Source organism: Rhinoraja longicauda, chromosome 9 (genome assembly GCF_053455715.1).
Source record: "Rhinoraja longicauda isolate Sanriku21f chromosome 9, sRhiLon1.1, whole genome shotgun sequence".
NCBI classification, from domain to species: domain Eukaryota; kingdom Metazoa; phylum Chordata; class Chondrichthyes; order Rajiformes; family Arhynchobatidae; genus Rhinoraja; species Rhinoraja longicauda.
The window spans coordinates 70,091,727-70,107,184 of record NC_135961.1 but is presented as its reverse complement, the minus strand read 5'-3'; the positions used below and the strand labels follow the sequence as shown (position 1 = coordinate 70,107,184).

Here is a 15,458-nt window from a genome sequence, read left to right as displayed (position 1 = left end):
TGGGCTTATTGGATGTTCATGAATGACAGATACATCTGGAAGGCAAACTTCTAAGTTGAAGTGATGTGTGCTGAAAGTGCCTGGTTGCTAATTTCCTTGTTAAGCGCTTTGCCACTCCAAATTAGCTCAATAGTGTATTTTACATCTGAAGCTTTATCTAGCTTCCGACTGATAGTGAATGAAATGTTTCTTTATTACATTCTACTTCACCATCTTTTTTAACAATAAGTCCATTCCACACCGAGACTTGTTTCCAAGACAAGTTTTATTCAATCTATGTAGTTATAAAGCAGCGTGGAATCAGCCATTGTTTCTTTAACTGTTGGGTGGCAAAATGGTTGACTATTAATCAGTTTTCCTAGTTTGATTTTAAGGTTCATCTTCATCACATATATTCATAATTCTTGAAGGTAAATTATGAATATTACCTTTTCTAATTATAAGATGTAATTGCATCCAGCTTTGAAACTGTGCAAGCAGTTCCAGAACACCTCTAACGTTTCACGTTTGGATATGGCATTACATTTGCTGTTAAGTAAAAGCAGAGTTTGTACTTTCTGCTAAAACAGTCTTTGCAAATGGCATATTCTCAAGAGTGACTGCATGCCACTTAATGTCTGCATGTGGACCTTAAGATAAGGCTTCAACATTCATTGAAATGAAGCACTGAACTGGATGATCTTTTAACCTTGAAAAGCTTGTCACAGTGGATGTACCATTCAATGATTGTATATTCAGCAGATTAAAGGTTATAATATGCAATAAAAATAATGTATATTTTACAAATGTTTTCAAAATGCACCTGCATATTTAAGTACACAGAGAACATTTTATTTTTGAGAAAGAATATTGTTAAAGGTGTACTTTATAAATTAATTCTGTTTTAATTAGATCTAATCCATTCTATGAGCCGAAGGCATCAAATTCTACAAGGAATCAACCCACATTAATGACAGCTTCAGAACAGCAGATTGAGACAGAAAAGAAGACAAAAAGAAAAGCCCCTTCACCTCCAGCACCTGATACTAAACCCACACCAAAGACTGAAAGTGGAAAGGTGTACATGAAACCCGCTGTTGTGAAGGATCTAACCACTTCACCAAAGGTTTGTTTACCAAAACATTTATTAAAATCATAATTTATTATCCAAAATTACTTGTTAAACGTTTAATTGTTACCAGTCATTCGAAAGGTGACTGAAGCTTCATCAGAGATTTTTGAATTTTGTAAGTCGAGATAAGAAGTTATTGAAGAGCAACAATGAATGTGATCTTCTGAATCTAAATCCTGGCAAACTATTAGTCTGTAAGAACAGTGATTGATTTAAATATTTTACGTGTCTGATTTTTATAACAATTTTAAAAAGATTTTCAGCTTAACCTTCTTATCTTCTGAAGCAATAAATTCAGATTCAGATCACAGTCCTGATCTGAATGCATTTACATTTCAGTTCGTCAAATATGTCTACCTCAAAATTTATATTTTGTATTTTTATTTGAGTAATAACCAACTTATGTTCAAGTCAATCACTGTGAATTGCAAATTTAAGTTCCCTTTTACAGCATATTAGAACAATCTCCTGATAAGAATTCTACTTAAATGTACAGACCTTGGGCTAGTTGATCAGTTGTGGGCTGGCTGCAGGTTCAGAAGAGAGCTTTATGTTGTGAATGTTCCCCCAGAGGACTCGGAAATGCAGATGAACAGAAAAACGTGTACAAACTCCAGTAATTATTTTTCCTGCATGAAGCTAACTATTGCAACGTCAAATTTCAAAGTTGAGTAGTTCCAATTTAAATTACTGTATATTTCAGTAATTGTTCATTTTCATGTTAGTTGTCAGTTACCATGAACCACCAAAATTTAAAATTTTTTTTTTTTAGCATGTTAGGTCAGTGGAGAAATTCATTATTTATGTCTTTATATTAAGTGAACAAAATGTATAGTTTTGTCCTGCAAAAGGCAGACCGACGAAAGCACAGGCTGGGAATGGAGGGATCTGAGTGCATTTGGCAGGCTGTGACCAGTGGAGGAACCACAAGGATCGGTGCTTTTGCACAGACGTCCACAACCTATATTATCAATTTGGCTGAAGGATTAAATGCCACATTTCCAAATTTGCTGTTGGTACAATACTATGCAGGGTTACGAGTGATGGGTAGGATAGAGAGAGACTTCAGCGGATATGGTTAAGCTGAGAGGGTGGGCAAGAATATGGCAGAATCGTTATAATGTGGAAAAAAACAAACCTGCCACAGGATCTCAGCAGATCAAAAGCATCTGTGGATGCAAAGGAGTGGACAACATTCTGGGTTAAAATCCTGCATCAGGACTGAGAGGTAGAAGGAAGATGCATAGAGGTGAGAGGAGAGGTGGGGTGGGCCTGTAGGTGGTAAGCAAGAACCAGGTGTGATGGGGGCTGATAGGCAGACATAGCTGTGAGGGGGGAGGTTGGTTTGAGAAAGAGCCCGGTGGGTGATGGGTGAAAACAGATAAGGAGCAGTAATGGGTAGATGGAGCTGGGGATGGGAAGGTGGAGGTAGAAATTGCAAAGTGTAGGTGACACTACATGGGGGGAGGGGCAGATAGAACCAGTTGTGGAGGGGATAGGAAAGTTAGGCCAAGGGAAAGGAAACCAATGTGGACAGGTGTGCGGGCAATGGGTAGGTGAAACCTGGTGGAGAAGGTCAACCAATCCAGGCAGTGGGGATGTTGGAAAGGTTGAACAGAGGGAGGGAGAACCTAGGGGTGGGGAGGGGTTTAGGTTGTGGGAAATTGCAAAGTTCAATTTTCATCTCATCAGGTTGGAGACTACCCAAGTGGAATACGAGGTTTGCATTTGTCCTCACCGTGGCAGTGAAGAAGGCCGAGCACAAAGAGAGGTCCTGAGCAGTAGTTCACACCCGCTGTGCTGGTCAGTGTACAAGCCTAAGCCTCACATCTCAATGTTGAACAACTGCTGCACTTTCCCTGGCTGACCCACCTCCAGCACTCTGTGTCCTTTGGGAGTTTACAGGTGATGCTTGTACATGCACGTGCTCAGAGGCCAACCTCTAGATTATCACTGATGCAATGACTGAACTATATGAGCTACCCTCAACACCTGTAAAACAAAGATCCTCATCCTGCCCCCTAGAATTAATTATAACATAACCACACTACCATCTGACAACAATGGTTCATGACAAGGCCCTAGATATATGGACCATTTCCCACATCTCAGGAGCCACCTCTTGGCAAAGGGACCATTGATGATGAACTTCACTGCCATTCGTGACATTCCTGGGTTTATTGTGAAAAAAAGGATATTTGAAGATCAAGACCTGTGATCCGGCACAAAACGCATGGTCTACCAGGCAGCAGTGATTTCGCCCACCTTTCTGCTTCTGAAACCTGGAATATCTACAGCAGGCATCTCAAACCACTGGAGAAATACCACCAATCCTCACTGGAAGGACAAGCAAATCAACATCTCTGCCCTCTCCCAGATTAACATCCCCATTGTTGTGGCTCCAGTTACATTTACACAGCCCAGCCACATCATTCATGAGCCGGACACCAGACTTGAAACAGATGCTCCTTTATGGGAAGAGATTCCCAGAGAAACAGAGGAAAGGATGTGCTCAAAGCCAGCTTGCAAACATGCAGCAAACCCACTGTGGATAGACAGTAGGTGCAGGAGTAGGCCATTCGGCCCTTTGAGCCAGCACCGCCATTCACCGTGATCGTGGCTGATCATCCACTGAGTGCCTGTGGATCTGGTGGCCCACAGGCACTCACACAGTAGAGCAGCCTTTGAGATGATATTGCAGCACTCACACAGTAGAGCAGCCTTTGAGATGATATTGAACGCTCTTCTGCAAGGGCCGCACAGAGACACCAGCAAAAGGAATGGTGGAAGCAATGGTTGCTCGGTGAACTGAATACAGAAGTAGGAAGGTTAAGCTTGGTGAGACCACATCAAGAGTCCTGTGTACAGTATCGGTCTGCTGTAAGGAAGGTTGTTCATGCATTGAAAGCAGCTCAGAAAAGGTTTACTGAACTAATAATGATGTTTTGGCTTATGAGGAATGATTGAGTTAGTGAGGCTTGTATCTGATCTAGTGAGAACTGATGTAACTGAAACATACAAAATCCTGAAGGGTCTTGGCAAGGTAGACGTGAAAAGGGTGTTTTCTCTTGTGGGGGAATCTAGAATCAGAACTAGGCGGCACAGTGGTGCAGTGGTCGATCTACTACCACACAGCGCTAGAGACACAGGTTCAATCCTGACTACAGGTGCTTTCTGTCTGGAGTTCGTATGTTCTCTCTGTGACCGCGTGGGTTTTCTCCAGGTGCTCCAGTTTCCTCCCACATTCCACATGCAGGTTTGTAGGTTAATTGGCCTCTGTAAAATGCCCTAGTGTGTAGGATGCAAAAGTGAGATAACATTGTACGGGTGGTCGATGGTCGGCATGGACTCGGTGGGCCGAAGGGCCTGTTACAATGCTGTATCTCTAAATTAAACTCTAAACTAGGAGTGATTGTTTAAAAATAGAATGTTACCTATTAAGATGGAAAGAATTGTTTTTCTTGGGTTGTGAGCATCTGGAAGACATTTGGAATTATCAAGACATTTGGAATTGTATGTTAAATGTGTAGAACTGTTAAGTTTGATCTAGTCTTTGGCCAATTAATTGTTTCTAGCTTGCACTGTTGGTGCTGGATGTTGTGTTGTTTACCCAGTCAGTGCTTAACACATGGAATGAGGAGTTTAACTTTGATCAAAGTACAAAGACTGCATATAGAGAGATGATTTTCATTCCATTTTAAATTCGTAACCTTGAATTTACTATGAAGTAGCTTTGTTCGGCTTGATCATGGGATAGTTTGCTGTGATGGAGGCTTCAGGTTAAGAATATGTATGGTTGCCAATGCCCTTTGTGGTAGCTCTAAACAACATGATTTTGAAGGTACAGCAGTAGACCATGGAATTCATGTTGAATCTCCAATTTAAATCTGCATTTACCCTTCCGTTGTTCCCCATATGTTGAGAATGATCAGCCATGATCACATTGAATGGTGGTGCTGGCTTGAAGGGCCGAATGGCCTACTCCTGCACCTATTGTCTATTGTTGAATGTATTGTGTGTCATCTGAGACAAAACTGGGTGATGTGTATTTGTTTTGGTTTGCTTAAGTAGATATAGAGCTTCTGATTAACTGTTAGTGATTAATGATAGTAATGGCAACGATATTGTAATTTGGTGCATCATTAGAATGAACACTCCCAGCAAAAAGGTCAGCAATTTTATCATCTTCAAATTGTCCTTGTCTTATACCGATTAATTATCAGAAGAATGTAAAGTTCAGAATGAGCTTCAGGTCCATCACACATGGTTCATCGTAGATCAGTATGTCCCAACATTGCAGTCAGAGCCTCTCTTTTAGCTCTGAGTGTTCTGCATCTTCTTGTTCTGATTCTGACTCCTGTCGCTCCAAAACAAACCCAAATGCTTCAAATACGAGAAATCTTCAGAATGTATTCTGTTTGAGGCCATTAACATGGATCCCGTTCATCCTCCTGATTCCTGAAAAGCCAAGTAATGCAATGTAAGTCGCCTTTCCAGGTGAGACAGAGGTTCACCTGCACCTCCTCCAACCTCATCTATTGCATCCGCTGCTCCAGATGTCAACTTATTTACATCGGCGAAACCAAACACAGGCTCGGCGATCGCTTCGCTCAACACCTGCGCTCAGTCCGCATTAACCAATCTGATCTCCCGGTGGCTGAGCACTTCAACTCCCCCTCCCATTCCCAGTCTGACCTTTCTGTCATGGGCCTCCTCCAACGCTATAGTGAGTCCCACCGGAAATTGGAGGAACAGCACCTCATATTTCGCTTGGTCAGCTTGCAGCCCAGCGGTATGAACATCGACTTCTCCAACTTTAGATAGTTCCTCTGTCCCTCTCTTCCCCTCCCCTTCCCAGATCTCCCACTGTCTTCCTGTCTCCACCTATATCCTTCCTTTGCCCCGCCCCCCTGACATCAGTCCGAAGAAGGGTCTCGACCCGAAACGCCACCCATTCCTTCTCTCCTGAGATGCTGCCTGACCTGCTGAGTTACTCCAGCATTTTGTGAATAAATATTGTCCTCAATGATTCTTCTGCACAAATGGTGATGCACCTTCCTTGGAAAAGTACCAGTTGACTATGAGTGAATTACCTTCTTTGGAAATCTGTTTGGCATATCTACATCTACAGTGCCCTTCATAATGCCCTTCATATCTACAGTGCCCTTCATAATGTTTGGGACAAAGACCCATCATTTATTTATTTGCCTCTGTACTCCACAATTTGAGATTTGTAATAGAAAAAAAATCACATACAATACAATAGATAATAGACAATAGGTGCAGGAGTAGGCCATTCAGCCCTTCGAGCCAGCACCGCCATTCAATGCGATCATGGCTGATCACTCTCAATCAGTACCCCGTTCCTGCCTTCTCCCCAAACCCCCTCACTCCGCTATCCTTAAGAGTTCTATCCAGCTCTCTCTTGAAAGCATCCAACGAACTGGCCTCCACTGCCTTCTGAGGATATACAATATATCTTTATTGTCATTGTACAGGGGTACAACGAGATTGGGAATGCGCCTCCCATACGATGTAATTTAATTAGCTAGTCAGTATTAATTTAAACAACCCAATGAAACAAATTGTAACAGTTTTAAAACAGAATAAAGTGCAACTAGATCTGTGCCGGATCACTGTGCAATGTGACCATCCGGCTCAGCAGGACCGGTTCATAGCAGCTATGGCCCTGGGGATGAAGCTGTTCCTGAGTCTGGAGGTGCGGGCGTCGAAGGCCTTGTATCGTCTGCCCGATGGTAGAAGTTCGAACAGATTGTTGCAGGGGTGTGAAGAGTCATTGTGGATGCTGGTGGCTTTTCTGAGGCATCGTGTGTTGTAGATGCCCTCCAAGGTTGGTAGCTGCGTTCCGATGGTCCTCTGAGCTCCATGGACTACCCGCTGAAGATGCTTCCCCTCTGCCTCCTTGCAGCTGAGATACCACACAGGGATGCCATATGTTAGGATGCTCTCTATGGTGCAGCGGTAGAAGGTCGTCAGCAGCTGTTGGGGTAGACCAGACTTCTTCAGTGGTCTCAGGTAGAACAGTCGTTGCTGTGCCTTCTTGACCAGTGTAGCAGTGTTATTGGACCATGTTAGGTCCTCCGAAATGTGAGTGCCCAGAAACCTGAAGCTGGACACTCTCTCCACACTGTCCCCGTTGATAAAGATCAGGGCGTATTCCCCGTTGTGTGACCTACGGAAGTTGATGATCAGCTCCTTGATCTTGGTGGTATTTAGGGACAGGTTGTTATCAGAGCACCAGTCCGCCAGGTTCTGCACCTCCGCTCTGTATTTTGTTTCATCCCCATTGGTGATCAGCCTGATCACCGTTGTGTCGTCTGCAAACTTGACAATGGTGTTGGAAATTACAGTTTATACATAGTCCCCCCATTTCAGGGCACCATAATGTTTGGGACACAGCAATGTCATGTAAATGAAAGTACTCATGTTTAGTATTTTGTTGCAAATCCTTTGCATGCAATGACTGCTTGAAGTCTGCGATTCATGGACATCCCCAGTTGCTGGGTGCCTTCTCTGGTGATGCTCTGCCAGGCCTGTATTGCAGCCATCTTTAGCTTATGCTTGTTTTGGAGCTAGTCCCCTTCAGTTTTTTCTTTAGCATATAAAAGGCATGCTCAATTGGGTTCAGATCGGGTGGTTGACTAGGCCACTCAAGAATTGACCATTTTTTAGCTTTGAAAAACTCCTTTGTTGCTTTAGCAATATGTTTGGGATCATTGTCTTACTGTAGAATGAACCGCCGGCCAATGTTTTTAGGCATTTTTTGAACTTGAGCAGATAGGATGTGTCTATACACTTCAGAATTCATTATGCTACTACCATCAGCAGTTGTATCATCAATGAAGATAAGTGAGCCAGTACCTTCAGCAGCCATACATGCCCAGCCCATAACACCCCCACCACCGTGTTTCACAGATGAGGTGGTATGCTTTGGATCTTGGGCAATTCCTTCTCTCCTCCATACTTTGCGCTTGACGTCACTCTGATATAAGTTAATCTTCGTCTCATCTGTCCACAAGACCTTTTTCCAGAACTGTGGTTGCTCTTTTAAGTACTTCTTGGCAAACTGTAACCTGGCCATCCTATTTTTGCGGCTAAACAGTGGTTTGCATCTTGCAGTGTAGCCTCTGTATTTCTGTTCATGAAGTCTTCTGCGGACAGTGGTCATTGACAAATCCACATCTGACTCTGAAGAGTGTTTCTGATCTGTCGGACAGGTGTTTGGGGATTTTTCTTTATTATAGAGAGAATTCTTCTGTCATCAGCTGTGGAGGTCTTTCTTGCCCTGCCAGTCCCTTTGCGATTAGTAAGCTCACCAGTGCTCTCTTTCTTCATGATGTTCCAAACAGTTTCTTTTAGTAAGCCTAAGGTTTGGCTGATATCTCTAACTGTTTTATTCTTGTTTCTCAGTCTCATAATGGCTTCTTTGACTTTCATTGGCACAACTTTGGTCCTCATGTTGATAAACAGCAATAAAAGATTCCAAAGTTGATGGAAAGACTGGAGGAAAGACTAGTTGCTGAGAGCTCTCTTATACCTGCATTAAGGTGGCAATTAAACACACCTGAGCAATTACAAACACCTGTGAAGCCATGTGTCCCAAACATTATGGTGCCCTGAAATGGGAGAACTATGTATAAACACTGCTGTAATTTCTACATGGTGAAACCAAAATGAAATGGCCTTTAATAAAATCTGACAATATGCACTTTAACCACGTGTGATTTTTTTCTATTACAAATTTCAACTTGTGGAGTACAGAGGCAAATAAATAAGTGATGGGTCTTTGGCCCAAACATTACGGAGGGCACTGTCCGTCCTAGATCTTTTACTATTTTGAATTCAAAATTGATGAGGATTATCACCCAAGGTTTAATGGCACAATGAGTAGTCCTGTGACCCTGAATGAATGGAGCAAGAAGGATGAGGGGGAATCACTGGTCAATGTTGGTCTGATGCTTCCTTTAGGTCAATGCTAGCATCTGAAGCAGTACTCATAGGTTTGTATCGTCACTGATTCTGAACTCCTTCTCCTCGAGTGTTCTGAAACATTCACGTCCAGTGGAGTTGATGTTTTACGATTTGAGCAGAGGTTTTTAAAGAGCGTTGCATTCCTCGTATTTCAGTGTACTGAATGCACCCCACCCTAAGAGGAAGATGTTTGATATTTGTTACCTTCCATCACAGTGAGGATGTTGGAGTCCGCTGTGGTGGATGTTTATGTCAAATTTTATTTTATGTGGCTGTGTCTTGTTGCTTTTTACTTGGTATGGCTGTATGATAACTCAAATGTTACTGTACATTGATTGGTACATGTGACAACTAAATTGAATCTAACTTCAGTATGATGAATCTGCGTTTCATGGAGTTATCAGCAGAGTGTGCAACATGGATAATGGCTTTAGTATTAAGCACAGACATATGCTCTCCAAGCCCACCAAGTCCATGCTGATCATCAAGCATTCAATTGTACTATCCTCTGCTGATCACCTTGTTATTCCTCCCCCCCCCCCCACATTCGCATCAACTCCAGAATCTACCACTCATTCTACACACTCGTGGCAACTCACTGTGGTCATTTTAGCTGCCAACCCACAAGCACACAGACAGCAGGGGGGTTGAGGACTGAACCTGGGATACTGACTGGAGCACTGAGGCAGCTACTCTGCTGCTGAATTCAGATGATCTTTATATGAATATAGGCCAGAATTGCAACAATGCACGCAACAGCAGATGGAGCTGATTTGAATGTGCATATGTTTTTGATGCTTCATAGCCTGGAGTCACTGCTGTCAAGGTGTCTAAAGTGACAGGGACGATCGAAACAAGCATTTAAAAATACTAAAGCCATTAATGAAAAGAACAGCTCATACAAAGTATAGAATGGGTACGTACTTCTGATGTGTGAATAACAGGCACCATTCTTAATAACTGCCCACAAAAGCTGCAGTTAGCCTCGGGGTATCTAGTTCATGCAGTGTGAAACATTTATCTTGAAGTACTTTGGGAAATTCTATGAGTATTCTTAAGTAACTGATAAATTAGTACGCAATGACTGAATGCTCCATAATGTCTGAGTCTCCCTTCTGCATGCCTATTCTGCATTTGCTGTTCTAGTATTAATTATATATTTTTTAAAACAAAACAAAAATACTTCAAATACAGGAAATATGATTGTTTTTTTAAGTGCTAACTCAGCTAGTCAGGCATCTTCAGCAGAGTGAAAGAGAGGGAGGAGTAAATGATCCTCATTTTGCTGGGTTTTATCGACTTGTGATTTTTGAAATCTAAGTACTGACCAATCTCAGGACCCCCAAGTAAAACTCACCGGTCCATCCATTTGAACCGGTGCTGTAAGGCTGCTTGAAGAAAGGCGACAATGATGTTTGTGTAGGAAAGAACTGCAGATGCTGGTTTAAACCGAAGATGGACACAAAATGCAGGAGTAACTCAGCGGGACAGGCAGCATCTGTGAAGGGAAGAATCGGGTCAAGATCCTTCTTCAGGCAATGATGTTTAATAATTTGTTTTTGGTAATTTGATTGTTTTAAATAATACGGCATGTGACCTGGTTATGAGCAGGAGATCTTGCTGCCACACAGGGCCATACTGAATGGTTCCAGAGAACTGTGTTGGAAGGAACTGCAGATCTGGTTTAAACCGAAGATAGACACAAAATTCTGGAGTAACTCAGTGGGACAGGCAGCATCTCTGGAGAGAAGGAATGGGTGACGTTTCAGGTCGAGACTGAAGAAGGGCCTTGAACCGAAACGTCACCTGTTCCTTCTCTCCAGAGATGTTGCCTGTCCCGCTGAGTTACTCCAGCTTTTACTGTCTACCTTTGGTTCCAGAGAACTCTGGGACTGGATCTAAGGCTGGGGAAGCTTGGGTGGCAGTGTAGGCTCTAGGTCTCACTCTTGAGAGTAGAGGCATAGCATATAAAGGAATACGGAAAATGTAGAGAAACAGGGAGTAGAAAAGGGACAGGACAGAAGATTATGTAATGGGTGCAAAGAGGGCAAGTGTAAATGACCTAGCAATGGAGTAGCAAGGCCAAAGAGGGTAGAAATCGGACAAATAAAGGCACCAGCTCCCTAGAAATAATGGCAATGGTGGTTATGACCTGAACCTATTGTAAACTTGGGTAAACTGGTTATTAGAAAGAAAAGATCCATTTCCCAGACCTTCTGACCATGTGTTGTTTTATTTCTTGCCCCAGTCCCAACATTTCTTTAAATCTTCTGCCTCACACCCAATTTGAAATCATCTCTTTTAATATTTAATTTTTCCTGTCTTTAGCCCACCACTCACCGTTCTCTATTGCTCCTCCATTCCTTTTATCCTGGCTCAATGCTTGCATCTGTTCCGTCTCTAAATTCTGTTTTAAGTTGTCAGTCAGATATATTTCCAGCTCCATTGGCTTTCTTTTCATGGAGACAAATTAGCTCCAGAAACTGATTGCAGCATCTAGAACAGGGATCTCCAAACTATGGCCCGCGGGCCACATCCGGCCCGCAGCAAGATCTTAGGCGGTGGGGACTGGAGGCAGAAGCTGCCGGCGAAGGTTCACTGGACAGCGGATCGCCACAGACCCAGAGCCGGGACAAAGCGAGAGATCGCAGCGCCCCCTCGCAAACTCACAGAAACTTCCCTCCTCGCCGCCGCCACTCCCCCCTGGGGAGAGAGAGGGGCGAGGGGTAGAGAGACTCGGGGTAGAGAGACTCGGGGTAGAGGGAGCAGTGGGTGAGAGCGGGAGCGCGGGAAGGGGGAGGGTGTCAGAGCGTCCGGTGAAGGAGCGCTGCTGTTTGCAGGGGCTGCTCCCTCTCTCTCTCTCCCCCTCTCTCTCTCTCCCAGAGCCAGTGAGATCTGCGCCGCTCCTCCACTCTCTTCCCCGGCCCCGTCTCCCTCTAACGCAGCGAAATAAGAACAAACACGAGTGAAACTTCCCTCCTCGCCGCCGCCGCTCACCCCGGGGATGCGGGGCTTCTGAACAACAACTACACTTGTGTTTGTTCATGTTTCGCTGCGTTAGAGGGAGACGGGGCCGGGGAAGAGCGGCGCAGATCTCACTGGCTCTGGGGGAGAGAGGAGAGAGAAAGGGATGGAGCAGACCCCGCAAGTGGCGGCGCTCCTTCACTGGACCCTCAGACACCCTCCCCCTCCCCGCGCTCCTCTCTCACCCGCTGTCCCCTCTACCCCGACTCTCTCCCCTCCCCCTCCCCGCGCTCCTCTCTCACCCGCTGTCCCCTCTACCCCGACACTCTCCCCTCCCCCTCCCCGCGCTCCTCTCTCACCCGCTGTCCCCTCTACCCCGACACTCTCCCCTCCCCCTCCCCGCGCTCCTCTCTCACCCGCTGTCCCCTCTACCCCGACACTCTCCCCTCCCCCTCCCCGCGCTCCGCTCTCACCCGCTGTCCCCTCTACCCCGACACTCTCCCCTCCCCCTCCCCGCGCTCCACTCTCACCCGCTGTCCCCTCTACCCCGACACTCTCCCCTCCCCCTCCCCCTCCCCGCGCTCCACTCTCACCCGCTGTCCCCTCTACCCCGACACTCTCCCCTCCCCCTCCCCCTCCCCCTCCCCGCGCTCCGCTCTCACCCGCTGTCCCCTCTACCCCGACACTCTCCCCTCCCCCTCCCCCTCCCCGCGCTCCGCTCTCACCCGCTGTCCCCTCTACCCCGACACTCTCCCCTCCCCCTCCCCGCGCTCCGCTCTCACCCGCTGTGCCCTCTACCCCGACACTCTCCCCTCCCCCTCCCCGCGCTCCTCTCTCACCCGCTGTCCCCTCTACCCCGACACTCTCCCCTCCCCCTCCCCGCGCTCCGCTCTCACCCGCTGTGCCCTCTACCCCGACTCTCTCCCCTCCCCCTCCCCCTCCCCGCGCTCCACTCTCACCCGCTGTCCCCTCTACCCCGACACTCTCCCCTCCCCCTCCCCGCGCTCCGCTCTCACCCGCTGTCCCCTCTACCCCGACACTCTCCCCTCCCCCTCCCCGCGCTCCTCTCTCACCCGCTGTCCCCTCTACCCCGACACTCTCCCCTCCCCCTCCCCCTCCCCCTCCCCGCGCTCCGCTCTCACCCGCTGTGCCCTCTACCCCGACTCTCTCCCCTCCCCCTCCCCCTCCCCGCGCTCCACTCTCACCCGCTGTCCCCTCTACCCCGACACTCTCCCCTCCCCCTCCCCGCGCTCCGCTCTCACCCGCTGTGCCCTCTACCCCGACTCTCTCCCCTCCCCCTCCCCCTCCCCGCGCTCCGCTCTCACCCGCTGTCCCCTCTACCCCGACACTCTCCCCTCCCCCTCCCCGCGCTCCGCTCTCACCCGCTGTGCCCTCTACCCCGACTCTCTCCCCTCCCCCTCCCCGCGCTCCACTCTCACCCGCTGTCCCCTCTACCCCGACACTCTCCCCTCCCCCTCCCCGCGCTCCGCTCTCACCCGCTGTGCCCTCTACCCCGACTCTCTCCCCTCCCCCTCCCCGCGCTCCTCTCTCACCCGCTGTCCCCACTACCCCGACACTCTCCCCTCCCCCTCCCCGCGCTCCGCTCTCACCCGCTGTGCCCTCTACCCCGACACTCTCCCCTCCCCCTCCCCCTCCCCGCGCTCCGCTCTCACCCGCTGTCCCCTCTACCCCGACACTCTCCCCTCCCCCTCCCCGCGCTCCACTCTCACCCGCTGTTCCCTCTACCCCGACATTCTCCCCTCCCCCTCCCCGCGCTCCGCTCTCACCCGCTGTTCCCTCTACCCCGACACTCTCCCCCTCCCCGCGCTCCGCTCTCACCCGCTGTTCCCTCTACCCCGACACTCTCCCCCTCCCCGCGCTCCACTCTCACCCGCTGTTCCCTCTACCCCGACACTCTCCCCTCCCCCTCCCCGCGCTCCACTCTCACCCGCTGTTCCCTCTACCCCGACTCTCTCCCCTCCCCCTCCCCGCGCTCCACTCTCACCCGCTGTTCCCTCTACCCCGACTCTCTCCCCTCCCCCTCCCCGCGCTCCACTCTCACCCACTGTCCCCTCTACCCCGACACTCTCCCCTCCCCCTCCCCGCGCTCCACTCTCACCCGCTGTTCCCTCTACCTCGACCCTCTCCCCTTCCCCTCCCCCTCCCCGCGCTCCACTCTCACCCGCTGTCCCCTCTACCCCGACTCTTTCCCCTCCCCCTCCCCGCGCTCCACTCTCACCCACTGTCCCCTCTACCCCGACACTCTCCCCTCTCCCTCCCCGCGCTCCGCTCTCACCTGCTGTCCCCTCTACCCCGACACTCTCCCCTCCCCCCCCCCTTTCTCTCTCTCTCTCTCCTCTCTCTCCTCTCTCTCCCCCAGTGGTGGTCACTGTATTTTTTCTGTTTTGTAAATAATTGTATACCTACGGTATATCTATATTCCAATATTTCAAGCTGTTTTTAAAAATGGAATATTATTTATTTGTTGCCATACAAACCTAATGTAATCTAACCTAACCTACTTTAACCTTTCCTAATCTAATCTACGTAAGCTAGTCTAAACTTTTTTGAGTTCATTAAATTTATAAAACTCACACTTCTTTATTTACCCAGTAAATAGATTTACTTTGGAAAGATATATAGAGTCATAGAGAGAGTGTCATAGAGTCACACAGCACAGGAACAGGCTCTTTAGCCCAACCTGACCAAGCCAACGGAGAAGCCCCACCTATGCTAGTACCACCTATCCGCCCATCCCTCGAAACACGTGCTATCCATGTACCTGTCCAAATGTTTTAAATGTTGTGATAGTAGTCATGAGCGTTTTATTGTAATATGTCCTGATACAGAACAATGTGGTCCTTACTTGCAGCAGCTGACAGATTTGTAAATATTGTACTCTAAACAACTGCTATATTTAAGTTTTTGTTGTTGTGCTGCTTGCAAAATATTGCTACGGAACGGCAACATTTTGGAAAAAGAAACGCATCAACTTCCTCCTCTGGCAGCTGGTTCCATGTGTACACCCCCCTCTGTGGCAGCTTGTTCAATGTGTACACTACCCTCTGTGGCAGCGTGTTACATGTGTACACTACCCTCTGGCAGCTTGTTCCATGTACACTACCCTCTCTGGCAGCGTGTTCCATGTGTACACCCCCCTCTGTGGCAGCTTGTTCCATGTACACTACCCTCTCTGGCAGCGTGTTCCATGTGTACACCCCCCTCTGTGGCAGCGTGTTCCATGTGTACACCCCCCTCTGTGGCAGCTTGTTCAATGTGTACACTACCCTCTGTGGCAGCGTGTTACATGTGTACACTACCCTCTGTGGCAGCTTGTTCCATGTGTACACCCCCCTCTGTGGCAGCTTCTTCCATGTGTACACTACCCTCT

General features: G+C 47.7%; 1 protein-coding gene across 1 annotated transcript in view; it reads left to right on the top strand.

Annotated features, from left to right (window-relative positions):
* The window catches only part of ehbp1 (EH domain binding protein 1), a 384,927-nt gene that overhangs the window by 136,610 nt on the left and 232,859 nt on the right, over positions 1-15,458 (top strand). Inside the window, exon 11 of the mRNA XM_078405706.1 lies at positions 892-1,105. Within this exon, the coding sequence (XP_078261832.1) occupies positions 892-1,105 (214 nt within the window). The remainder of the gene's footprint in view (positions 1-891; positions 1,106-15,458) is intronic.